Source organism: Onychostruthus taczanowskii, unplaced genomic scaffold (genome assembly GCF_017590055.1).
Source record: "Onychostruthus taczanowskii isolate IOZ18803 unplaced genomic scaffold, ASM1759005v1 scaffold91, whole genome shotgun sequence".
Lineage (NCBI taxonomy): Eukaryota > Metazoa > Chordata > Aves > Passeriformes > Passeridae > Onychostruthus > Onychostruthus taczanowskii.
Genome location: NW_024507105.1, coordinates 1,344,697 through 1,367,860, shown reverse-complemented (window position 1 = coordinate 1,367,860; position 23,164 = coordinate 1,344,697). Strand labels below are relative to the sequence as shown.

Here is a 23,164-nt window from a genome sequence, read left to right as displayed (position 1 = left end):
GGTTTAGGTGTGGGTCCCACAGAGCAGTGGGGGTTCTTATGAGAATACAGAGCTTCTGTGAGGGGCATTTTCAGTGTCCCCCGGAGGTCATTTTGGGTCCCATGGGTGACACGGGGGTCACTGAGGTCATTGTGTGTCTCATGGGGGGTTTGCGGGTCTCAGGGGTCACTGCAGGTGACACACGGTGAGTTTCGGTCCCCAGAGGGAGTCACTTTAGGTCACTAGAGGTGTCCTGAAAGTCACTCTGGGTCACTCAGGGTGATTTTGGGTGTCCCGGGGGTCACCGGGGTCACGGCGGGCCTCCCGGAGGTCTCGGAGCAGACGAGACGAGCAGCGCGGCGGTGCAGAGCGGCCGGAAGTGGGAGCCTCACGTGACCGCACCCGGAAGCGGCGGCGCGGCGGCACCGGGGGCCATGAGCAGCGGGACCGGGAACGAGACCGGGGACGGGAACGGGGCTGGGGCCGAGCGGCGGGTCCGCATCGTGGTGGAGTATTGGTGAGCGCCGCGGCCGGCCCGGGGGCGGATGAACCGTGGGGAACCCGGGGCCTTCGGGGGTGGGAACCGCCCGGGGTGACGGCCCACAGCGGTACCGGGGCACCGGGAGCACAAACTGGGGGAACTGGGGTGAGGCATGGGGCGGGTTCAGGCGCCGAGGGGGCTGGGGGGGTCAAGGGAGAGGCTGAGGGGGACATAGAGGGGTTGGAGGGGTTGGAGGTGGGATTTTTATGTTGATTTTAGGGTGATTTTTGGGATTTTTATGTTGATTTTGGGGTGATATTTGGGTGATTTTATGGTGATTTTTGGAATTTTTACATTGATTTTTGGGTGATTTTTGGGATTTTTTAGTTGATTTTAGGGTTGGAGATGATTTGGGGGCTCTGCAGGGTGAGGGAATTGGGGCGCTGAGGGGGTTGTAGGGAATTCGGGGGCTGAGGAAGGGGTTAGAGAGGATTTGGGGGGCTCTGAGGGGTGGGGGGCTGAGGAGAGGAGTGTAGGGAGGTTGAGAGTCTCTGCAGAGTGAGGGAATTGTGGGGTTATAGGAAAATTGGGGGGCTGAGGAAGGAGTTAGAGAGGATTTGGGGGGCTCTTAGGGGTTGGGGAGCTGAGGAGAGGAGTGTAGGGAGGTTGAGAGTCTCTGCAGAGTGAGGTTATACAGGATTTGGGGGGGCCGAGGAGGTGTTGAGGGGTTCTGGGATACAGGGGTCTGGGGATTTTGGGGGTCTGGGGGTTTTGGGAGGGCTCCTGAGGGGGGCTTTGGGAACTGAGGGTGCAGGAGGCAGCAGAGCTGTTGTGGGGGGACAGCTTGGGGGGGGTTCCTTATTTCGGGGAGGGTTTGGGGGGTCCCCGTGCCCCCTCCTCAGGCTGTTCCCCCCTCCCCAGCGAGCCCTGCGGCTTCGAGGCCACGTACCAGGAGCTGGCGAGCGCCGTGCGCGACGAGTACCCCGACATCGAGATCGAGTCACGCCTGGGGGGCACTGGTGAGACCCCCCAGAAGCTCGGGGGGGGCACCCCAGCCCCCCCCAGTGCCCTGCTGGGGGTTTGGCCTGGGTTAAACCCAGCAAGGGGGGGGTCGTGGCCTGGTTGCTGCCCCAGAGCTGGGGGTCTGCAGAGCCCCCGGTGCTGCCGCGGAGGGGGGCACGGGCTGGGGATGCCACCAGGGGGTTTTGGGGGGACACACTGAGCCTTGTGTGTGCCCTCAGGTGCCTTTGAGATTGAAATCAACGGGCAGCTGGTCTTCTCCAAGCTGGAGAACGGGGGCTTTCCCTACGAGAAGGACGTGAGTACCCACCGGGGGTCCCGGGCTCTGCCAGGGTGGGCTGGGGGCCCCTCCTGTGATGTTTTGTCACCCTCTGGAGCTGTTCCCCCTCCTGCCACCCTGCCAGGACCCCCTGCAGGTCCTGCTGGGATGGAGTGGGAGGGGACAGAGGGGGCGTGGCCGGCATTTGTCCCTGTCACCTCCTTGTCTCCCCAGCTGATCGAGGCCATCCGCAGAGCCCGCAATGGGGAGCCCCTGGAGAAAATCACCAACAGCCGCCCCCCCTGCGTCATCCTGTAGCCCCCCAGGGACAGCAGGGTCCCCCCACGCTGCCCATGGCTGCTTTCCTTAAATCCCTGCACCACTGGGGGGGCTCAGGAGCCTCCTGGGGACCCCCACAGGTGGCACTGGGGGATCATTCTGTCCCCTGCCCGACCTGCTGTGGGGTGGAGCTGTGGGTTGGGGGGGGGTCTCCCACCTTCCCCCCTCATCAGCTGCACCTCCCTGAGGGGCACAGGGTTGGCACCCCCATTTCTCTGTGCTGGCCTCTCCCCTCCCTGACCCCCCAGGAATCTGGGGGGTCTCCCATGAATGGGGGGCCAGCGTTGGAGCAGCTCCCAGCAGGTTAATTCCAAGGGGGATCCACTGGCTGTAACTTGCCTGGGATCTGTTAATGATTAAAGTCCCTCTGGCACTGTTTAATCCGGGGCAGGGGCTGGCCATGGGAACCCCAGCCTGGCCCCACAGCCACAGGTGTGTTCACATCCCCCCTCCCCATTCCCAGGCTCCTGCTTCCTGCCTGGAATGTCCCTGCCCTTGGCCTCGGGGCGGGGGGGGTCCCCTATTTATTCTATACTGTGTATAAACCCAACGGCCTGGGTGGAATAAAGGATGGAGAATGTGGCTCCTCTGGTGTCCCTTGGGAATGGGGGGTGGGACACGGTCCTGGAGCCTGCCTGGGATCAGGAATTTTATCCTTCAGGCAAGTGGTGGAGGGGTGGCAGAGGGGAGAGGAAGGGAAGGGGAAAAAAGGAGGAGTGGGAGAAGGAAAAGGGGAAAAGGAAGGGAAGGGGGAAGAAGAAGTGGAAAAGGGAATGGAGAAAGGGAAAAGAGGATAGAAAAAAGAATGGAAAGGAGGGAAAAGGGGAAAGGAAATAGGGGAGGAAAAAGGGGAAAAAAAGAAGGGGAAAGAAAAAAGAAAAAAGGAGGGAAAAGGGGGAAGAAAAAAGGGGAAAAAGAGAAGGAAAAGGGAAAAAGAGAAGGGAAAGGGGGAAGGGATATGACATGTTGGTCCTTGGGAGACAGAGCTGGATCCGACAGAGAAGGAGAAACCAAACAGACCACGAGAGTAGAAAAAACAAGCAATGTACAATTATCAAATATACATCCCGGTGCTCCCAGAGAATCCCGAGCAGCCGGGACTGCTCTCAGTCCAGCTGCCCTCAGTGCAAGTCCACGTGTCCCAGGCACTGGGACAGCCCTGGGGTGGGGGGATGGCAGAGGGGCTGTCCTCCTCCAGGCCGTGCTGGTTCCGAGCTCCCTGGGCTGCTGCAGCTTGTGGGTCCCCAGTGCCACCGAGGGTGACCCCTCTGTCCCCACTCTTCGCTGCCGCGCTGTCCCACAGCGTCCTGGGCTCTCCCAGCCCTCCGTGAGCGGTGCCACCCCCGGGCAGAGGGGTGGACCCCCAGCCCCACGGCCGTGGCTCGTCCCTCCCTGAGCTGCCTTGGTGAAGTTGGGGGGGGTCTCTCTTACACGGCCGTGGCGTCGGGGCCGGCCAGGCCGAGGTACTCGGGGTTCTCGGCCGTGGGCGTCGTGCCAGGGCCACCCTCGGGGCCACCACCCTTGGCAGGGTCCTGGTTCCAGTAGTAGGGGTTGTCGAAGGCCTGGCTGAAGGGGCCAGGGGTGGGGGTGCCGTGGGGTGCCAGGTACTCGGGGTTCTCCACAGCATGGCCGAAGGGCCCTGGGAAGGAGTTCTTGGGGTCCTTGATGAGCCCGTTCTTCCCCTGGTGCCCCTTGGGCTTGTCCGGCGGGGAGGGGGGGGCACGGGGCGGGCGTTCCCCAGCCTGGTTCACGTACTCTGCAGGGTGAGTGACATGTTAGGGACAGCCCAGGGGTCATGGGACAGGCAGGTGCCCCCCACCACCTCCCCAAGGGTCTGGCCATGCCCTCCCTACCTGGCATGGTGCTGTGGGGGGCTGGGATGGTGAAGCACTCAGGGTCCTCTCCGTCCTTGGCCGTCAGCCCCGTGGGATCCTCGCTGTACCGGGGCAGGGTCCCAGGCTCCCGCCCCGGGGGGCTCTGCAGGGCCACCTTGTCCCCATCTGGCACCTCTGGGACAGGGCCCTCTGGCCCCTCTGCCAGGCCTTGGGCAGGGAAGGAGAACGAGGCCAAACCCTCTCCCTCTTCCACCTTGGCTGGAGACTCCGCTGTGCTCTGGGTGTGGGAGAGGACACAGAGTCGGGCAACTTGAGCCCACCCCGAGGACCATCCCAGATGTGGCACGGGGTCACCCCCGTGCCCGTGCCAGCACTGGGAGCTCCCTCCCAGCCCTCCCCACGTACCCGCATGGAGGAGATGCGGCTGCGGTAGGTGGTGGAGGTGTCGGTGCTGAAGAAGCCGTGGTGAGGCACCAGGTACTCCTCAGCGTCCACCAGGTCGTCCATGTCCTCCTCATCCAGCAGTGCCCGGTAGAAGGTGCTGTCCATGGAGCCAGGCAGCCCCACCAGGTCGTTCTGGGGGGGGGTCACACTGGTCAGTGCCCACCAGGGCACCAGCGAGGGGACGGGACCCTGGGGACCTGCATACCTGGATGACCACGAAGCGCTGGGGGTCGCGGGCCATGCGGGAGAACTCGGTGACCAGCTCCCGGAACTTGGGCCGGCACTCGGAGTCAATCATCCAGCCTGCAGCAGAGCCGGGTGCCATCAGGGCCAGGAGCAGGGTGACACCACGCCCTGTCCCCTCCCTGTCCCTGTGTCCCCTCCCCGTACATTTCACCATGATCATGTAGACGTCGATGGTGCAGATGGGCGGCTGCGGCAGCCGCTCGCCCTTCTCCAGCAGGTCCGGGATCTCCCGGGCAGGGATCCCATCGTACGGCTTTGCCCCAAATGTCATCAGCTCCCACACGGTGACACCTGGAAGGGACAGGAATTGGGGTGAGCAGTGCATTGGGACCTCCCAAGTCCCCTGGGGCAGGGACACCCTGACGCACCGTAACTCCAGACATCGCTCTGGTGCGTGAAGCGTCGGCGGAGGATGGACTCCAGCGCCATCCACTTGATGGGAACCTGGAACAGGGCAGATGGAGAGGTGAGCAGGACCAGGGGTGGCTGTCACCTAGGGGAGCAGCACTGTCCCTGAGTCCCCAAGCCCTACCTTGCCACCATCAGCGTGGTACTCGGTCTCGTCGATGTCGAGCAGCCGGGCCAGCCCAAAGTCAGTGATCTTGACGTGGTTGGGGCTCTTGACAAGGACATTGCGAGCGGCCAAGTCCCGGTGCACCAGCCTCACCTCTTCCAGGTAACTCATCCCCTGGAGGTGACACATGTCCAGCTGTCCCTGGTCTCTCTCAGGACCCCCCCAGAGGTGCCCAGGTCCCCTGTCCTACCTTGGCGATCTGCACACACCAGTTGAGCAGGTCCTGGGAGCCGATGTGGTCCTTGTTCTCCCGCACGTAGTCCAGGAGGCAGCCGTAGGGCATCAGCTGCGTCACCAGCTGCACCGTGGAGGTCAGGCAGATGCCCAGCAGGCGGGACACGTAGGGGCTGCCCACCCCTGCCATCACATAGGCCTCCTGTGGGCAGGAGAGGGGGTCAGGGTGGGCAGGGGCTGCTGCCAGCCCTGTTCCCCCCAGTGTCAGGGCCACACTCACATCCAGGATCTCCTTGTTGGCTTTGGGTGATGTGTTCTCCCGCAAGACTTTGATGGCCACCGGGATCTTCACGCTCTCCCCATCTGGGATCCAGATGCCCTGAGGTGGGGACAAGCAGGTGAGGGGATGCAGAGCAGGGAGGGTCACGTCCTGCTGTGCTGTCCCCACTCCTCACCTTATAGACAGTGCCAAAAGCACCAGAACCCAAAACTTTCACTTTCTTGAGCTCCGTCTCCTTGAGGATCCTCATCTGGGCTTGGTTGGGCAGGGCCCCGCTGGGCGTCAGTGGCTCCACCAGCTGTGGGGCATGGAAGGGTGAGGAGGGCTGGGGTCCTGATCCCTCCCAGCCACCGAGGGTCCATTCCTGCCCCCCGGGAGACCCCCACCTCGGTCTCCTGCAACAGCCGCCGCATCGTGTGCTTGCGCTCCTGCTGCCGCCGGCGCTTGACGCAGATGACGGTGATGAGGAGCAGGACGATGACCAGCAGAGCCCCCACCACGCCAGCGATGATGGACGTCACCTGGCTGCATGCCAAGAGGCCATCAGTGCGTCCCCATCAGTGTGGGGGACCCCCAGCACCCAGAGTGGCGGTGGCACAACGCAGCCACAGCCACATCCCTACCTTGGCTTCTGGTCCACGGGACATCCGTCCTCATCCCGGATCGTGCACCTGGGGACACAGGTGTAGCCCCCTACTGTCAGCAGCCCCGTGCAGCTGCCAGCACCTCCTGGCCACCCCCTCCTCAGCTAGGGACCCCCAACTCACGAGTGGGTGCAGTTGGTGGGGCAGAGCTGGCACACGCCGAATTCGTCCGGGTATTTCCAGACGGGCACGAAGGAGGCGTCGGCCTTGACGCCGCTGGGGCAGCGCCGCACGCACTGCTGGGCGTCCTTGTAGTGGGCACAGGCCACGCACTGGTCTGGATCCTGCAGGAACAGGGGCAGGTTGAGGGACCCAGGTGTCTGGGGGCACCCCCACCCCAGCCAGTGTGTGTCCCTGCCCTCACCGATCCGAAGCAGGTCTCGGTGCCGTTCTGGGGCTGGCACTCAGGGTGGCACGGCAGGCACCGCGTCCCGTTGGCGTGTTCCCGGACGGCTCTGCAGGGCAAAGGGGCAGGGATGGGGTCCCAGCCCTACCCTGCAGTGTGTGTGGGGACTCTGTTTGCCACTGCCGAGGGTCTCCACTCACCCATCCAGGAGGTTGCAGGAGGCCACGCACTCCTGGCCGCGCAGGAACCGCTCGCAGGCCACGCACTGGGTGGGGCCGGGACCCCAGCAGTGCCCCTGGGCACAGAGGTGGAAGCAAACCAGCCCCTCGCTCTCTGCAGGGGGGGACACCATCAGCACCAGGGGTTTGTCAGCAATGGGGGGGGGTCACCATCTCCCCCCACCCCCGTGGGCCCCTCTTACCGCACTGCTCGGGGGGCTTGTTGTGGGTCTGGAAGAGGCGCTGGCGGGGGTTGCGGAAGATGCTGTGCCAGGGCACCTTCTGGAGGAAGCAGAGCTGGGGGTTGTGGTGCACCAGCACCATCCCGCTGCTGATCTCCTGCAGGGCGCGGAGCCCCAGCGCCTGCACCGCCAGGTCCCGCAGCGTCAGCGAGTAGGCGCCGCTGCCGAGACACCACGGGTGAGACACGCCTGTCCCCGTGTCCCCCCATCCTCTGTGTCCTTCCCGTGTCCCCCTGCAGCCTCTGTGAGCCCCTTCATGTCCCAGTGTCCCCCTGCATCCCCCTGGGTCCCACCCACATCTCCCCTGCAACCCACCCATATCCCCTCGTGTCCTGTCATCCCCTATGTCCCCCCGTCCCCATGTCTCCCTGTGTGTTCCCACAACCCCATGCACGCCCCCATGTCTCTTCATGGCCCCCCATGTCTCCCCATGTGTTCTCACAACCTCCTGCACCCCCCCCATGTCCCCCTGTGCCCCAACATCTCCACTGCATCCCCATGTTCCTGTGTCAACCCATATCCCCGTGTCCCCTCTGCAACTCCCTGTGTCCCTTCACACATCCCCATGTCCCCTCATGTGTCCCCCTGCATCTCCCCACATCCCCTCTGCATCCCCATGTTCACATGTCACTCCATGTCCCCGGTCCCCTCATGTGTCCCCCTGCATCTCCCCACATCCCCTCTGCATCCCCATGTTCACATGTCACTCCATGTCCCCGGGTCCCCTCATGTGTCCCCCTGCATCCCTCCATGTCCCCCTGTCCCCCACGTCCCCATCCCTGCTCACTTGTGCAGCACCCTGCCCCGGATCACCCGCAGGTTTTGGAAGACTCCCAGGTCCTTCATGTCAGGAGGCCAGGCTGCGATGTAGAGGAAGCCTGGGGGGAGCTGAGTGTCACCCCCTCATGTCCCCCCCAAACCCAGAGCCCTCGGTCCCCCCAGCTCCCCCAGCTCTCACCCGTCAGCTCCTCCAGGCTCTCGAAGATCCGCAGCAGTTTGGGGTCCAGGGGTGGGGTGTTGGTGCTGGGGTCCCTGTTGGGCATGGGAGGGAGGTTGGGGGGGTCCTGCTGGGGGTCCTGGTGGGCTCAGGGAGGGGAATCAGGCACTCACCCAGCAAAGGTCTCGGGCAGGAAGGCCAAGCTCCCAAAAATCTTGGTGCAGCCGGAGAAGTGCTGGATGTTGGAGGCGTTCACAGCACGGACGCCCTTCAGGAAATCCACTCCCAGCCCATAGCACACTGCGGGGGCATGGCAGGGCTGGGGTGCTCTTCCAGGACCCCCGAGCCCCACAAAACACTGCCCCACCAGCCATGGAGATACCCCCACAGGGCATAGCAGCACCCCCACACAGCCTTGGAGTACCCAGAGCTGCACTGAGGACTGCTCATCCACATCCCTGGGGTGCCCAGAGCCCCCCAAGGTTTGGGAAGGCTGCTTACCCAAACTCTTGGGGTTCCCAGAGTACCCCCAGCCCCCAGGGCACTGCTCCCCTACACCCCTGGGGTCCCTAGAGCCACTCCAGGGGGCTGCTCCCCCACACTCCTGGGGTCCCCAGACCTGTCCAGATACTGGGGGGCTGCTCACTCCCAACCTTGGGAACCCCATGAGCCCCCCAGGATATTGAGGAGCTGCTCACCACAATCCTGCAGTGTCCAGAGCCCCCCTTCCCCATGCCCTGGGGGCTGCTCACCCACATCCCCAGGGCACCCAGAGCACCCCCAGACCCCGGGCGGGTTTCTCACCCTCCGGGCAGGGTTTGCTGCACTTCTCACACTTCTGGACGTTGTTGACCGTGACCTCCTGGCTGTTCTGGGGGCACACCAGGGTGCAGGACCCCACCTCCGTGGCGAGGTAGTTGTCTGGAGGGGGCAGGAGGGGGGGTCAGGGCCATGCTGGCTGCCCCTGCACCCCCCCAGGGTGTCACTCACAGGGACACTGGCTGACACAGCTGGCACCAAAGGTGTAGCGCCCGTCAGGGTTGGGCATCGACTCGAAGGTGTCCGAGTTGTACACGACAAGTGGGGGGCAGTGCAGCTCGCAGATCCCGCTCCTGTTGAAGTTCAGGCACGCCTGGGGGGTGGGACACAGCCGTGTGAGACCCCTGCTGCCCCCCAGGACCCCCGGTGCCCCCGTCCCGTGCGCACCAGGCAGTCGGAGTGCTTGGGGCCGGTGCAGCCGGCGGCGCACTGCTCGTGGCAGCAGTCCGTGGGCTTCGTGCCCTTGCAGCGTGGGCAGCCGTGGCAGATGCTGTTGGTCACTGCAGGGGCACAGAGGGACACGTTGGGGATGGGGATTCCCATGGATTCCCCCCCTCCAGGCAATGGGGGAGTGCCCAGGATGAGGGGTTGGAGGGTAGGTGGGTTTCCGGGGTAAAAATCTGGTTGGGGGGAATTCAGGTGCTAAATAAAAACAGCAGGACAGGAATCTGGGGAGGAAAGCAGGGGTTCCCAGTGCTGGGATTTGGGGTGTAAGGGGAGGTCCTCAGGGCAGGAATTTGGGGTGTAAGGGGAGGCTCCCAGAGCAGGGGTTTTAGAGGATCTCTGGAGCCAAGATTTGGGTGCCATGTGGAACAAGGATTTGGAGTTAAACACAAGGTCAGGGTGCTTCTGGGGCAAGATTTAGGTGGCAAATAGGGGTCATTAGGCAGAGATTTGGGGAGCAAATGGAAGGTCCAGAGGGTCTTTGGGAACAGGACTTAGGTGACAAGTAGGGCTTAGTAGAGCAACAATTTGGGAGTGCAAGCAGTAGGTCCAGGGAGTCTCTGGGACAGAGATTTGGGTGCCAAGAGGGGATCAGTGGAGCAGGGGCATACAGAGGGAAGGAAAGGGGTTCCCAGGAGCTTTGGGGGTCCCTGGGCAGGGGGGTCAGAGCCTCTGTGGGCCCCACACTCACATGTCTGGCAGTCCTGTTTGCCCTCACCCCAGCAGTGCCCCTCGGCACAGAGCGCCCGGCAGTCAGGACCTGCACAGGGGGAAGAGTGAGCAGGGGGTGCCAGGAGGGGCTGGAACCCCCCAGAGCCCTTCCTGGTAGTACAACCCCCCCTCCTGGGGCACTCACAGCTGCGGGTGCGGGTGGTCTCCACCTGGATCTCGGCACGGAACTCGTTGTGCCGGTGCAAGATGTCGCTCCAGAGGATGGTCTCCTGGAAACACAGCTCGGGGTTCCTCTCGATGAGCACCCCTCCCTTCAGGATCTCTGTGGGGGCACAGGTAGTGGGGAATCAGCATGGGGAATGCCTGCAGCTCGGTAGGGACCTGCCACTCCATGGGAGCACCCACCAGACCTGGACAGGGACCCCAAGGGACCACCCACCCCAAACCGGAGCTGGCATCTCCCAACTACAGGAGCAGCAACCCGCATATCCGAGCACCCCAGACGGGGGGTTCCCCACCTGTGAGGTGCCTCATGCCGAGCTGGCGCAGCCCCGGTGCCCCGGCGGGGCCGGCGTTGCCCACCACGGCCAGGGCGTAGCGCTCCTGGAAGAGCTGCGTGCCGCGGACGATGCGCAGGCTCTGCAGCTCCAGCCCGCTCACTTGGTTCTCCGCGATCAGCACGTACCCCTGCACCTCCTTGATGTCCTGGCATGGGAGGGATACGGGTGAGGGGCCGGTCGGACCCTCCTTCCCCCCCCCTCGGGGCGATTTCCCGCTGCGCACCTTGAGGAAGGAGGTGTCGGCGCCGGCGGGCAGGTAGGTGAGCTCCAGGTTGCCCTGGACTACCTGGCAGCCCTGGTAGAGGTGCCGCAGGGTCTCGTAGTGGCTCTCGGGGCTGGAGGGACGCAGCAGCTTCATGTCGGTGCCGGTGCAGACTGTGGGGACGGACAGCGGGGGGTCAGCGGGTCCCCGACCCCTCCTCTGCCCCGTGGGACACGGAGCTCCGGCCCCCGCAGGAAACGCCGCGGATGCGGCGGCCGCCGTTTATCTCCGGGGCTGCTCCCAACAGCTTCCGATGGGTTTCCTGCACCGGGGCTGCCCCGCCAAAGCTGCTCCCGGCTCTGCCACCGGGCCCCGCTCGAGGGACAACGGGGACCGTGCCCGCGGCGGGGGCTGGGGGGCTGGGTTGGGACCCCCGGGGCCGGAGCGGGGGCCGCGGGCAGGAATGCGCTGCCCACGCCGCCGGGGCGGCCCCGCCGAGACAAGACCCGATTGTTGAGCGGCGACGGCTGCGGGGCCCGGCCGGCCCCATAGCGGGGGGCTGCTGGCCGGGAGAGCATCCCCGCGGCATCCAGGCGGGCTGGGGGGCGCGGGAGCCCGCCCTGGGTGCCAGGCCCCGGGCGAGTGAGTCACGGGCGCGGGTGGCACAGGGCCCCGGCCGCCCGCTCCCGGCTGGAACCGCCTTTTCAGGTCGGGCGTGTTTGGGGAGCAGCGGTGACGCAGGGCTGGCGGGCACGGCCCAGCCCCGGCGCGCCCGCGGCCCCCGGCACCCCAACACCTCACCGGGGGGAGCCCAGCCCCGCTCCGGCACCGAGCCCCGCGCCGCTGACCCTGCCGCCACCGCGGTGTCACCGCCAGAGCCACCAGCCCTGAGGCACTGCGGTCCCAGCACGGGCAGGGGGGCACACGGGGGTCGGGCGGGGGGTCGGTGTGGCGGTCCCCGGCTGCTCGGTGGCTGAGTGACAGCCCCCGGTGCTGGGCAGCTGCGGTGTCCAGCAGACCCGGCTGGCACTCGCCTCCCCCGCCTGCTCCGAGGCCTTTGAGGCAGGGAAAATACGGCCAGGAAGGAGGAAGCCCCCCGAATGTGGGGTTCGGCTCTCTCCCACCCTCCGTGAAAAGGGGGGACCCCGGAAGGGAGCGTGCCGCTGTGCGGGGCGGCCAAAGCTCAAGGTCTGCGCCCACACCTGCGGGGTGCTGGGGCTTCCCCGGGGCAAAGGGCAGGTGGGACAAGTGCTCGGCAGCTGGGATCCTGCTGGGATCCCGGCTCCGTGCCCCAGGATTCGGCCTTGTCTGCTCGCCCAGTCGCTGGCTGGGCACCGGGCAGGGACTGATCCATCCCGCCTGGCTCACTGCAGCGGGCGGTGCCACCACGGAGCGCCTCGGCTGCCCACGGGTGTCCGGCAAAGCCCGTGAGCCACGTGCCCGTGGGGCCGTCCTGAGCCGGGGCTGCCGAGCCCCAGGCACGGGGAGACACCGGGGTGTCCCTAAGCAGGAGCCCGCCCCGCACAGACCCTCCAAGCAGCGTGAGCTGCGGGCTGCCAGGAGCGGAGGCCACCCGGTGTGTCCCCACGTCCCTGTCCCGCCACCTCACACCGGCTCAGTCCCACCGAGCATTCACTTTCTAAACTCCCGCTGCTGCAGCTGCCCCCCAACAGGAGGAGAGAGGCGGCAGGGTCCAACTTTTGGGGCTGCTGGTGCCCACGTTGGGGCCACCAGCCCCATGCCCTGCCGGCCCCGTTGCCGCGGTGCGTGGCCGAGGCCCGGGGGCTGTGGGGCCGGGCTCCCCGCTCCCCCCGGGGCTGGGCTGGGTGCGGCACGTCGAGAATGTGGATGGGAGCGACGGGGACGCCCCCACCCACCCGCCCAGCCGCTCCGCGGGGCACCGCGCCTGCCCCGCACCCCGAAGGCTCCCGATGCCCACGGGAAGGGAACCCCCATAAGCTGGGGGCCCGCATTCCCGCTTCTCCCGGTGGTACCGGAGCCCTGAGAGCGGCTGCAGCGGGGGGTGCCCGCTCCGGGCTCTACCGGAGCCCCTAAATCCCTCCCGGGAATCGTCCCGCTCGGGGGGACCGGGGCGCAGCGGGCAGGGCCTCCCGCTTGGCCCCAGCGCCTCCCAGTACACACCAGTTCGGCCCCCGGTCCTGGCGGGCAGTCGCGGCGCGGGGACACCGGGGTCGCGCTGCCCGCGGCGGGGAGGACCGGGGGGCACCGGGGGAGGCGGTTCCGTCTCTTTCCACCGTGCAGCCCCGGTGCATACCGGACCCCGCGGCCCGGTGCCCCCCCGACCCACTCCCAGAGCTGCCCGGTCCCACCCCCGGTGCCCCCCTCGTTCGCAACTCGAGGCCCCCACGGTCCCCTCCCGCTGCTCTCTCGCTTCCCCCGACCGTCCCCTCCCGGTTTTCCACTCGGTCCCACCCCCGATGTGTCCCCGGTGCCCTCTCGGTCACGCCCCCCGTGTCCCCCCCTCCCTTTCCCGGTTCGCCCTCTCGGTGCCCCCCCCGGTCCCGGTCGGTCCCGTGCAAAACTTTCCGCGAAGTCGCTGCGCGGGGGACGCTCCCGCGGCCCGGAGTCCCCCCGATTACCGGTGTCCCCGGTGTCCCCCGGTGCCCCCCGGTGGGACCCACCTTCAGCGGCGGCGGGGGGGCAGAGGGCGGCCAGCAGCAGCAGCCCGGCGCCGAGGCAGCCCCCGGCCGCGATCATGGTGCTCAGCGCGGGCCGCGGCCCATGGCCCCGCCGCCGCTCCGGGAAAGTTTGCGGAGCCGGAGCCGCCGCCTCCCGCCGCTCCCGGGCTCCGCCTCGCCCGAGTCCGTCCAACCTCCCGGAGCACCGGGCACGTCCCGCCCCGCAGCCCCCTTCCCTCCTCCCGTCCTCCGTAGCACCGGGAATCGCCGCCGTCCATCCCCCGGGAATCCCCCGTTCCCCCTTCCCATCCCCGGGACCAGCCCCCCGCCCACTGCCCCGGAGCGCTGGGGACCCCCGGGCTCTGATCCCACTTTCCAGCCCCTCGGAGCACCAGGAACCCCCCACCCCGCACCCCCTCCATCCCGGAGTGCCCCGTTCCCGTTCCCTGGGGAGCACCGGGGGCTCCCCAGCCCCGGCGTCCTGCTGCAATCCCGGGGGCGGGGGTCACCTCAATGGAGGGGGACACAGTCTCCATCCCTGTCCCCTCACCTGGGGCTGTGACTGTAACCCGTGTGGGGGACAGGGACAGAAATAGCACTCATGGATTTTGGGGGGAGCAGTGCCAGGGGGTGGGGGACAGACCTGGCACTCGGGAATGGTGCAGGGGGTTTGGGACACTCCTGGGGACAGGGACAGTCCAGCAGCATCTAACGGGTCCCCAGTGGGGTGACCAAAGCTGGCACCTGTCCCCCACCTGTTCCACTGTCACCTGCTGCCCTGGGCACGCAGAGGGAACTGGGACAGGGGGTCCTGCACAGGTGGGGACCCCCTCACATGGGGACCCCATCGGGACCCCCCAGCCGGGCAGAGCCAGGAGCAGCGGGATGGGGGCCAGGACGTGACCCCACACAGGGCACGTTCTGGCCCCCTGTACCCTTGGTCACCCCAGGCTGTGCTTCCACACGTGCCACCGAGGCTGCCACGAGGGAGGAGCCCCCAAAGATGAGGATTCTCGGTTTGGGGTCCCGCCTGCCACGGGGGCAGGAATGGGGATCCGGCACATCACTACTGTCACCTCAGGCCAGGCCGCCATGGGGACCTCATCCCACGGCCGCTGCCAGGATCCCGCATGGCCGGGACCACTCAGCTCCTCAGGCCGCGCTGCCCCCGGGCCCTGAACTGGCCCCGAGCCCGCAGGACACCGGAGGGTCCCCGCGGGACACCGAAGGGTCCCCGCAGTGCCCCGGGACCCCCGGGCCCCAGGGGGGGATATATCCCATGAGCCTCTGCAGAGCGCAACCGAGGGGGATATATCCCATGAGCCCCTGCAGAGCGTCCGCAGGGGGATATATCCCATGATCCTCCTGCTCGGGGGACTATATCCCATCACCTCCCGCGGCCGGCGGGGGCGGTATATCCCATAGTGCCCCACGCCACCCCCATTTCCGGGGTGGGCCGGAAGCGGCCGGGCCGGGCGGCGATGGCGGCGAGGGCCGCGCTGCTGCTGCTTCTCATGGCGGCGGTGGCGCCGGGCCCGGCCCAGGGCTCGCAGGGGGACCGGGAACCGCTGTACCGGGAGTGCCTGAGCCGCTGCGAGCGGCAGAACTGCTCGGGGGCGGCACTGCGGCACTTCCGCGCCCGCCAGCCGCTCTACATGGGCCTGACAGGTACCGCCCCCCGCTCCTATTGGCTGACGGACACTGAGGCCACGCCCCCTCTGGGCAGCCCTCTCCTTCGCGGGGCCACGCCCCCTTGGAGCCACGCCCCCTGGCTGAGGGACTGGGCTGGACTGGGAGGGACTGGGGGCCCTGGGCTGGACTGGGAGGGACTGGGGCTGGACTGGGAGGGACTGGGGCTGAACTGGGAGGGACTGGGGGGCCCTGGGCTGGACTGGGAGGGACTGGACTATGAAATGGGGTCACTGGGCCATACTGGGGAGGCACTGGTCCATGCTGCTGGTCACCATGGTGACGGCTGGGTGTCCCCCCAGATTGTCCAGTGAGGCTGGGGGTGAACCCCAGCCACTCCCCCTGCCCTGCTCTGGTCTGGGGCGCTCCGCTGCTGCATACTGGGGTGCACTGGGCCATACTGGGAGGCTGCTGTGCCATACTGGGAGGCACTGGGCCGTACTGGGATGCACTGGGCCATATTGGGATGCACTGGGCCACACTGGGGGTCACTGGGCCATACTGGGGAGTCACTGGGCCATACTGAGAGTCCCTGTCCCATACTGGGAGGCACTGGGCCATACTGGGATGCACTGGGCCACACTGGGAGGCACTGGTCCATGCTGCTGGTCACCATGGCGACGGCTGGGTGTCCCCCCAGATTGTCCAGTGAGGCTGGGGGTGAACCCCAACCACTCCCCCTGCCCTGCTCTGGGGCGCTCTGCTGCTGCATACTGGGAGCACTGGGTCATACTGGGGTGCACTGGGCTGTACTGGGAGGCACTGGCCCATACTGGGAGCACTGGGCCATTCTGGGAGTCCCTGGCCCACACTGGGAGGCACTGGGCCACACTGGGAGTCCCTGTCCCATACTGGGATGCACTGGGCCACACTGGGAGGCACTGGGCCATACTGTGAGCCCCTGTCCCACACTGGGAGGCTGCTATGTCATACTGGGATGCACTGGGCCATACTGGGAGGCTGCTGTGCCATACTGGGATGCACTGGGACATTCTGGGAGCCCATGTCCCCCACTGGGGGTCCCTGTCCCGCACTGGGAGCCCCTGTCCCGCACTGTGAGTCCCTGTCCCCCACTGGGAGCCCCTGTCCCCCACTGGGAGGCTGCTGCTCCCCTCAGGCTGGACGTGCCGCGACGAGTGCCAGTACGAGTGCATGTGGCAGACGGTGCGGCGGTTCCAGCAGCGCGGCCACCGCGTGCCGCAGTTCCACGGCAAGGTCAGCTCCGGGGGGGGCGACGGGCGCGGCCCCGGGGTCCCCCCGGTGCTGCTGACCCCTCCGGCTCCTCGCAGTGGCCCTTCTCGCGGTTCCTGTTTTTCCAGGAGCCCGCCTCCGCCTTCGCCTCCTTCCTGAACGGGCTGGCCAGCCTGGTGATGCTGCAGCGGTACCGCGCCGCCGTGCCCCGCGCCGCCCCCACCTACCCCACGTGCGTCGCCTTCGCCTGGGTGAGCGCCCTGCCTGCCCTGCCCGTCCTCTCCCTCTCCTGTCCCATCCTTTTCTCTTTGGTGCCCTCCCTTGTTTTCCCTCCTCTTTCCCTTTTTTTCCCTCCCTTTTTTCTCTCCTTTTTTCCCCCTCCCTTTTTTCCCCTCCCTTTTTTTCCCTCCCTTTTTTCCCTCTCTTTTTTGCTCTCCCTTTTTTTCCCTCTCTTTTTTGCCCTTCCTTTTTTTTGCCCTCCCTTTTTTTTGCCCTCCCTTTTTTTGCCCTCCCTTTTTGCCTCCCTTTTTTTTGCCTTCCCATTTTTTCCCTCCCTTTTTTCCCTCCCTTTTTTTCCCCATCATCCTCTTTCCCCATCATCTATTTTTCCCCATCATCTTTTTTCCTCTCTTTTTCCTCTCTTTTTCCTCTCTTTTTCCTCTCTTTTTCCTCTCTTTTTCCTCTCTTTTTCCTCTCTTTTTCCTCTCTTTTTCCTCTCTTTTTCCTCTCTTTTTCCTCTCTTTTTCCTCTCTTTTTCCTCTCTTTTTCCTCTCTTTTTCCTCTCTTTTTCCTCTCTTTTTCCTCTCTTTTTCCTCTCTTTTTCCTCTCTTTTTCCTCTCTTTTTCCTCTCTTTTTCCTCTCTTTTTCCATCCTTTCCCTCCTTTTCCCCATCCTTTTTCCCTCTCCTTTCCCTCTCCTTTCCTTCTCTTTTCTGTCCCTTTCCCTCTCTTCTTTCTCTTCCTTTTGCCTTCCCCTTTATCTCCTCCCTCTCCCCTCCTTCCCTTTTCCTCCTTCCGCTTCCATTTTCCACTCTCTTTCCCTTGCCTTTTTCTCCTTTTCCCTTCCCTTTTTCCCTTTCCCTTTTTTTCCTCCTTCCCTTTTTCCCTTTTCCGCCATCTCCATGAAAGCAGGGCCCTAACATGTGTAACAGTGACTTAGGAAGACAAACAACACTATAAATGCCCTCCCCTTCCTCCTTCTTCCCCCACTTTATGTACTGAGCATGATGTCACATGCTCTGGAATGTGCCTTTTTCCCTTTTCCTCCTTCCCCTTCCCTCTCCCCCCTCCCTCCCCCAGATCTCCCCCATTCCCACTCGATCCCACCCAGCTCTATCTCTCCCACCCCCCCATCCCACTCCCAGCTCCCTCATCCCCCAACTGCTGGGGTCCCGACCCTGGGGGGACCCTGACCCACATCCCCCCACCCCATAAACCCCAAATTTCCCCTTCCCAGGTCTCCTTAAACGCCTGGTTCTGGTCCACCGTGTTCCACACCAGGGACACGGCGCTGACAGAGGTGAGTGCCACCCCCAGAGTGTCCCCAAACCCCCGGGGGGTCCTGCTCCAGAGCCCCCTCCCCAGACTGCCCCCCTGGCAGCACGGCTGAGCCGTCCCCAATCCCACAGAAACTGGATTATTTCTGTGCTTCAGCTGTCGTCCTGCACTCCGTGTACCTGTGCTGTGTCAGGTGGGCACCAGGGGCACTGGGGGGGACTGGGGGACACTGGGGCAAACTGGGGAGCACTGAGGAGGACTGGAGATGGATTGGGGGGGACTGGGGCAAACTGGGTGGGACTGGAGCGAACTGGAGGGGACTGGGGGCAAACTGGGGGGGACTGGATCCCCGCCCACTGGAGATGGATTGGGGGGGACTGGAGTGAACTGGAGGGGACTGGGGGCAAACTGGGGGGGACTGGAGACGGACTGGGGGGCACTGGGGCAAACTGGGGGTGAACTGGGGCAAACTGGGAGGCACTGGGGATGGACTGGGGGGCACTGGGGATGGACTGGGGAACACTGGGGGCAAACTGGGAGGTACTGGGGCGAACTGGGAGGCACTGGGGATGGACTGAGAGGCACTGGGGAGTGCTGGGGATGGATGGGGGGCACTGGAGATGGACTGGGGAGGACTGGGTTTGGACTGGGAGGGACTGGGGACAGGTGGGGGGCACTGAGGCAAACTGGGAGTCACTGGGAGCAGACTAGGAGGCACTGGGCCTCGCTACAGCTAGACTGGGGAGTGTACTGGGAGGCACTGGGCTGTACTGGGAGGCACTGGGTCATGCTGGGAAGGGTCACTGGACCCTGCTGGCAGCCACTGGGCCGTGCTGGTTCTGTACTGGGTGCTACTGGTCTGTACTGGGGCTGTGTCAAGGGTCACTCAGACTGTCCTGGTGACTCTGGGCCATGCTGGTGGATACTGAGCTATTCGTGGTCCACACTGGGAGGTGCTGGGCTGTACTGGGGGCCACTGGGCTGTACTGGGGAAGGTGCTGGCCTCTTTTGGGCCAGTTTGGGCATCACTGGAGCACCTGGGAGGACCCTGGACCATACTGGGAGGACCCTGGGCTGTACTGGGAGGACCCTGGGCTGTACTGGGAGGACCCTGGGCCATACTGGGAGGACCCAGGGCTGTGCTGGGAGGACCCTGACCATCCCCCTTCCCCACAGGACGCTGGGGCTGCAGCGCCCGGCCTTAATCAGCATCTTCAGAGCCTTCCTCCTGCTCTTCCTCGCCGGCCACATCTCCTACCTGAGCCTCGTGCGCTTTGACTACGGCTACAACCTGGTGGCCAACGCTGCTGCTGGTCAGCTGGGGGCACTGGGAGGGACTGGGAGGCACTGGGAGGGACTAGGATAGACTGGGGGGCACTGGGATAGGCTGGGAGGCACTGGAATGGATTGGGATGGACTGGGAGGCACTGGAATGGACTGGGGGGCACTGGGAGGCATTGGGATGGACTGGGAGCGATTGGGAGGCACTGGGAGGGACTGGGAAGCACTGGGGTGGTCTGGGAGGGACTGGGATGAACTGGGAGGCACTGGGATGGACTGGGAGCTATTGGGACCAGCTGCAGCCAGAGCAGGGAGTGCTGGGCTGGACTGGGAGCCACTGGCCTGGACTGGGAGCCACTGGGCTGGACTGGGGCTGTGTCAGGGTCAGTCTGTGCCCTCCCCATCCCTGAGCCCCCCCTGTCTCTGAGCCCCCATTTTCCCAGGGGTGCTGAGCAGGGCTGGGGTGTCCCCACGTTCCTGAGCTCCCCGTTTTCATGGAGTTGTGCCCAGGGGTTGGCACTGCCCTGTCCCTGAGCCCTCTGTTTTCCCAGGAATGTTGAGCACAGTTTGAGCACCCCACAGTCCCTGATTCCCCCTGTTTTCCCAGGAATTCTGACAGGCTTTGGGCACCCCACAGTCCCTGTGTTCCTCTGTTTCCCTGGGAATGCTGTCAGAGTTTGGGCACTCCTCTCTCCCTGATCCCCCTTGCTATTTTCCCAGGAATTCTGATTGGAGTTTGGGCACTCCACTCTCCCTGATCCTCACCCTGTTTCCTCAGGAATTCTGACTGGGGTTTTGGCATCTCCCTGTCCCTGTGTTCTCCTGTTTCCCTGGGAATTCTGACAGAATTTGGGCACCCTTCTGTCCCTGATCTCCCCTGCTTTCCCAGAAATGTTGGGCACCCTACTCTTCCTGATCCTCACCCTGTTTTCCCAGGAATTCTGACAGAATTTGGGCACCCCCCTCTCCCTAATCCCACACTGTTTCCTCAGGAATTCTGATTGCAGTTTGGGCACCCCCTGTCCCTGATCCCCCCACTGTTTCCCCAGGAATTCTGACTGGGGTTTGAGCACTCCCCTGTCCCTGTCTTCTCCTGTGTCCCCAGGAATTCTGACAGGCTTTGGGCACCCCCTCTCCCTGATGCCCCCGCTGTTTCCCCAGGAATTCTGCCCAGGGACTGTCCCTGATCTCCCCTGCTTTCCCAGAAATGTTGGGCACCCTAGTCTTCCTGATCCTCACCCTGTTTTCCCAGGAATTCTGACAGAATTTGGGCACCCCCCTCTCCCTAATCCCACACTGTTTCCTCAGGAATTCTGATTGCAGTTTGGGCACCCCCTGTCCCTGATCCCCCCACTGTTTCCCCAGGAATTCTGACTGGGGTTTGAGCACTCCCCTGTCCCTGTCTTCTCCTGTGTCCCCAGGAATTCTGACAGGCTTTGGGCACCCACCTCTCCCTGATCCTCACCCTGTTTCCCCAGGAATTCTGCCCAGGGATTGCTTGCCCCCTGAGCCCACAGCGCCGCTGTTTCCCCAGGAATTCTGACAGAATTTGGGCACCCCGCTCTCCCTGATGCCCCCGCTGTTTCCCCAGGAGCCGTGCCCGGGCTCTGGCCGCCCCCTGAGCCCGCGGTGCGGCTCTTTCTGCCCGCAGGGATGCTGACGGTGGCGTGGTGGCTGCGCTGGTGCGTGCGGCAGGGCCGGCGGCTCCCGCACGTGTGGAAATGCGCGGCCGCGGTGCTGCTGCTGCAGGCGCTGGCGCTGCTCGAGCTCCTCGACTTCCCCCCGCTGCTCTGGGTGCTGGACGCCCACGCGCTCTGGCACATCGGGACCATCCCCCTCAATGTGCTCTTCTACAGGTCAGTGACCCCCCCGGGGCAGTGAAAATAGGGGTGAGGGGCTCCCCGTGCTCCCCCGGGAGGTTCAGGGGTGCGGCGCTTCCCCCCTCCGGGGTTTGGGGGGGCTCTGCTGTGGCCTGGGGGGTGTTGGGGACTCTGCTGGGGGACCCTTCTTGGAATTGGGGTGCTCAGGGTTCTCAGTGTCCCTCTTGGAATTGGGGGGCTCAGGAACCCTCTTGGAACTGGAGGGCTCAGTGTTCCCCCCCCTTGGAATTGGGAGGCTCAGGGCTGTGGGGTGCTGGGTGTCCCCCCCTTGGAATTGGGGGGCTCAGGGCTGTGGGGTGCTGGGTGTCCCCCCCTTGGAATTGGAGGGCTCAGGGCTGTGGGGTGCTGGGTGTCCCCCCTTTGGAATTGGGGGGCTCAGGGCTATGGGGTTCTCAGCCTCCCCCTCTTGGAATTGGGGAGCTCAGGGCCCACCATGGTCTGTGAGATTCTCAATGTCCCCCCCCTTGGAATTGGGGGCTCAGGGCTGTGGGGTGCTTGGGATCTCCCTCTTGGAATTGGGGTGCTCAGGAACCCTCTTGAAATCGGGGGGCTCAGGGCTGTGGGGCTCTCAGTGTCCCTGCCTTGGAATTGGGGGGCTCAGGGCCCCCACATTTTTCTATGGGGTGCTGGGAGTCCCAGCCTTGAAACTGAGCTGTTGGGGACACCACTGTGGGTGCTGTGAGCCCCTCTGTTGAAATTGGGGTGCTCAGCACCCCCTCAGTTTCCCGTGGGATGTTCTTGGTCCCTCTCTTGCCTGTGGCATGCACAGACCCCCCCCTCCCCCCCTTGAAATCGGGGTGCTGGAGGGACCCCGGCGGTGCTGTGCTCAGTGTTGGGGTCCAAGGCTCCCCTAAACCCACTCCCCTTCCCACCAAGCCTCCCCCTCAGTCCCCCCTTGTCCCCCCAGTTTCCTGATGGACGACAGCCTCTACCTCCTGAAGGCCAACTCCGACCTCTTCAAAGTGGACTAGAGCTGCTGGGGGGGGTGGGCAGACCCCCCCCGTGCCCCCCCAGGGCCCTGCCCTGCCCTGTGCCAAGAGACCTCCCACCGCTCCGACCCCGCCAAGGGCTCTGTTCCAGCGGGAGCGTCAGCCCGGGAATCTGCTCCCTGCACCGTCCCCCATCTGCTCTCCCCCACCCCAGTGCACCCCATTCCCCACAGAGCACCCCTTTACCACCCATTGCCCACCCTGCTTTCACTCTGTCCCACCCCATGTGCCCCAAAATTCCCTCCGGGTGTCCCAAACCCCCTCAGTGTTCCCCAACGCCCTCAGCATACCCCATATCCCCCCATCCTGCACCCCCTTTCCCACCCTCTTCTTGCTCCCTGCACCCCCATTTGTGCCCCAAATCCCCCCATCCATCCTCCCCTTGCCCTGCACCCCATTTCCCACGCTGCTCTCACCCCATTCCTCCTCCTTGTACCCCATTTCCCCACACCCAGGGGTCCCTGATGCCCCCAGATCTCCATGCACCCCCTCCCCACAACCTCAGCCTGTATTGTCACCATCCTCTGCCTGTATTGTCACCATCCTCTGCCACAATCTCAGCCTTTGTCACCATCCTTTGCCACAACCTCAGCCTGTATTGTCACCATCCTCTGCCTGTATTGTCACCATCCTCTGCCACAACCTCAGCCTTTATTGTCACCATCCTCAGCCTTTATTGTCCCCATCCAGCCCGGCGCTGACTCCATCCCTCCCCACCCCTGGGGCTGCCGGGCAGGGTGGCATTTCCCGGGCATTTCCCGGGCATTTCCCGGGCATTTCCCGGGGATTGCCCTCAGCTTTCCAGCGGTTTCTGCGCGTGGGCGAAGAACACGCCGTCCACATCATCCACGCCGGTGCGGAGCGCGGCGGGCATGGCGTAACTGCGCAGCTCCCGCAGCGCGAAGCCCGCGGCCGCCAGCGCCTCCCGCACGTCCGATTCCCGCAGCGGCACCACGGGCAGCCGAGCGGGGCCCGCCAGGTAGAAGGACTCGCCCAGGGCCCCCAGCAGCACGGCGTGGCCCCCCGGGCGCAGCAGGTTGCCCACATGGGCCAGTGCCCGCACGAAGGCGGCGCGGTCGGGGCTCACGGCCTCCAGGCAGAAGGCGGAGAGCAGCGCGTCGGCCCGCGGGCGCAGCGGGGCTCCCAGCGGCTCCGGGCGGTGCACGTCGATGGGCAGGATCCGGCGGAGACGCTGGCGGAGACGGCGCTCCTTGTCCTGCCACGGCTCCCTGAGGAGAGGGGGGAATAGGGGAATGGGGAGGTGGGGAGTGGGGTGGGGGTTGG

General features: G+C 65.1%; 4 protein-coding genes across 7 annotated transcripts in view; 2 read left to right on the top strand and 2 right to left on the bottom strand.

Annotated features, from left to right (window-relative positions):
• Nucleotides 1–289: 289 nt before the first annotated feature.
• Nucleotides 290–2,660, top strand: MIEN1 (migration and invasion enhancer 1; the record flags this gene model as incomplete). The annotated part of the gene is given in 5 exon segments (XM_041426258.1): nt 290–367; nt 369–496; nt 1,382–1,479; nt 1,702–1,778; nt 1,974–2,660. Coding segments are annotated over 5 exon segments (465 nt in total), but the record flags the coding sequence as incomplete, so codon positions are not given.
• Nucleotides 2,661–3,106: 446 nt separating this feature from the next.
• ERBB2 (erb-b2 receptor tyrosine kinase 2) lies at nt 3,107–13,527 on the bottom strand. Of its 2 annotated transcripts, XM_041426422.1 has the most exons (27): nt 13,358–13,527; nt 10,737–10,888; nt 10,472–10,658; nt 10,138–10,275; nt 9,973–10,041; nt 9,225–9,337; nt 9,009–9,150; nt 8,823–8,939; nt 8,192–8,318; nt 8,040–8,113; nt 7,869–7,959; nt 7,043–7,242; nt 6,822–6,954; nt 6,640–6,730; nt 6,399–6,559; nt 6,255–6,302; nt 6,018–6,156; nt 5,807–5,929; nt 5,632–5,730; nt 5,368–5,553; nt 5,136–5,291; nt 4,972–5,047; nt 4,748–4,894; nt 4,563–4,660; nt 4,319–4,489; nt 3,932–4,190; nt 3,107–3,834 (listed from the first exon to the last, which is right to left on the bottom strand). In XM_041426422.1, the coding sequence occupies exons 1-27, from the start codon at nt 13,431–13,433 to the stop codon at nt 3,506–3,508; spliced, it is 3,702 nt and encodes a 1,233-aa protein (XP_041282356.1). In that variant the 5' UTR covers nt 13,434–13,527; the 3' UTR covers nt 3,107–3,505. The 2 variants fall into 2 exon arrangements, with proteins under 2 accessions (XP_041282356.1, XP_041282354.1); XM_041426420.1 differs by having other exon boundaries at nt 9,973–10,275.
• Nucleotides 13,528–14,807: 1,280 nt separating this feature from the next.
• Nucleotides 14,808–21,940, top strand: PGAP3 (post-GPI attachment to proteins phospholipase 3). 3 transcript variants are annotated; one of them, XM_041426434.1, is made up of 8 exons: nt 14,808–15,022; nt 16,161–16,258; nt 16,363–16,485; nt 17,690–17,752; nt 17,862–17,923; nt 18,907–19,043; nt 20,663–20,867; nt 21,799–21,940. In XM_041426434.1, exons 1-8 carry the CDS (start codon nt 14,836–14,838, stop codon nt 21,860–21,862), a joined length of 939 nt encoding a protein of 312 aa, XP_041282368.1. In that variant the 5' UTR covers nt 14,808–14,835; the 3' UTR covers nt 21,863–21,940. The 3 variants fall into 3 exon arrangements, with proteins under 3 accessions (XP_041282368.1, XP_041282367.1, XP_041282369.1); XM_041426433.1 differs by having other exon boundaries at nt 16,333–16,485; XM_041426435.1 differs by lacking the exon at nt 14,808–15,022 and adding an exon at nt 15,966–16,044 and having other exon boundaries at nt 16,105–16,258; nt 16,333–16,485.
• Nucleotides 21,941–22,647: 707 nt separating this feature from the next.
• The window catches only part of PNMT (phenylethanolamine N-methyltransferase), a 3,080-nt gene continuing 2,563 nt past the window's right edge, over nt 22,648–23,164 (bottom strand). Inside the window, exon 3 of the mRNA XM_041426455.1 lies at nt 22,648–23,109. Coding sequence (XP_041282389.1) covers nt 22,674–23,109 — 436 coding nt within the window. The 3' untranslated portion in view covers nt 22,648–22,673. The remainder of the gene's footprint in view (nt 23,110–23,164) is intronic.

Coding starts and splice junctions, on each gene's coding strand:
- ERBB2 (XM_041426420.1), bottom strand. CDS start 13,433: ATGATCGCGGCCGGGGGCTGCCTCGGCGCCGGGCTGCTGCTGCTGGCC. Junction 8,319..8,822: donor CAGCAAACCCTGCCCGGAGG/GTGAGAAACCCG, acceptor ATGCCCCCGCAG/TGTGCTATGGGCTGGGAGTG. Junction 5,731..5,806: donor CTTTTGGCACTGTCTATAAG/GTGAGGAGTGGG, acceptor TCCCCACCTCAG/GGCATCTGGATCCCAGATGG.
- PGAP3 (XM_041426433.1), top strand. CDS start 14,836: ATGGCGGCGAGGGCCGCGCTGCTGCTGCTTCTCATGGCGGCGGTGGCG. Junction 16,486..17,689: donor CGTGCGTCGCCTTCGCCTGG/GTGAGCGCCCTG, acceptor TCCCCTTCCCAG/GTCTCCTTAAACGCCTGGTT. Junction 19,044..20,662: donor GGTGGCCAACGCTGCTGCTG/GTCAGCTGGGGG, acceptor TTCTGCCCGCAG/GGATGCTGACGGTGGCGTGG.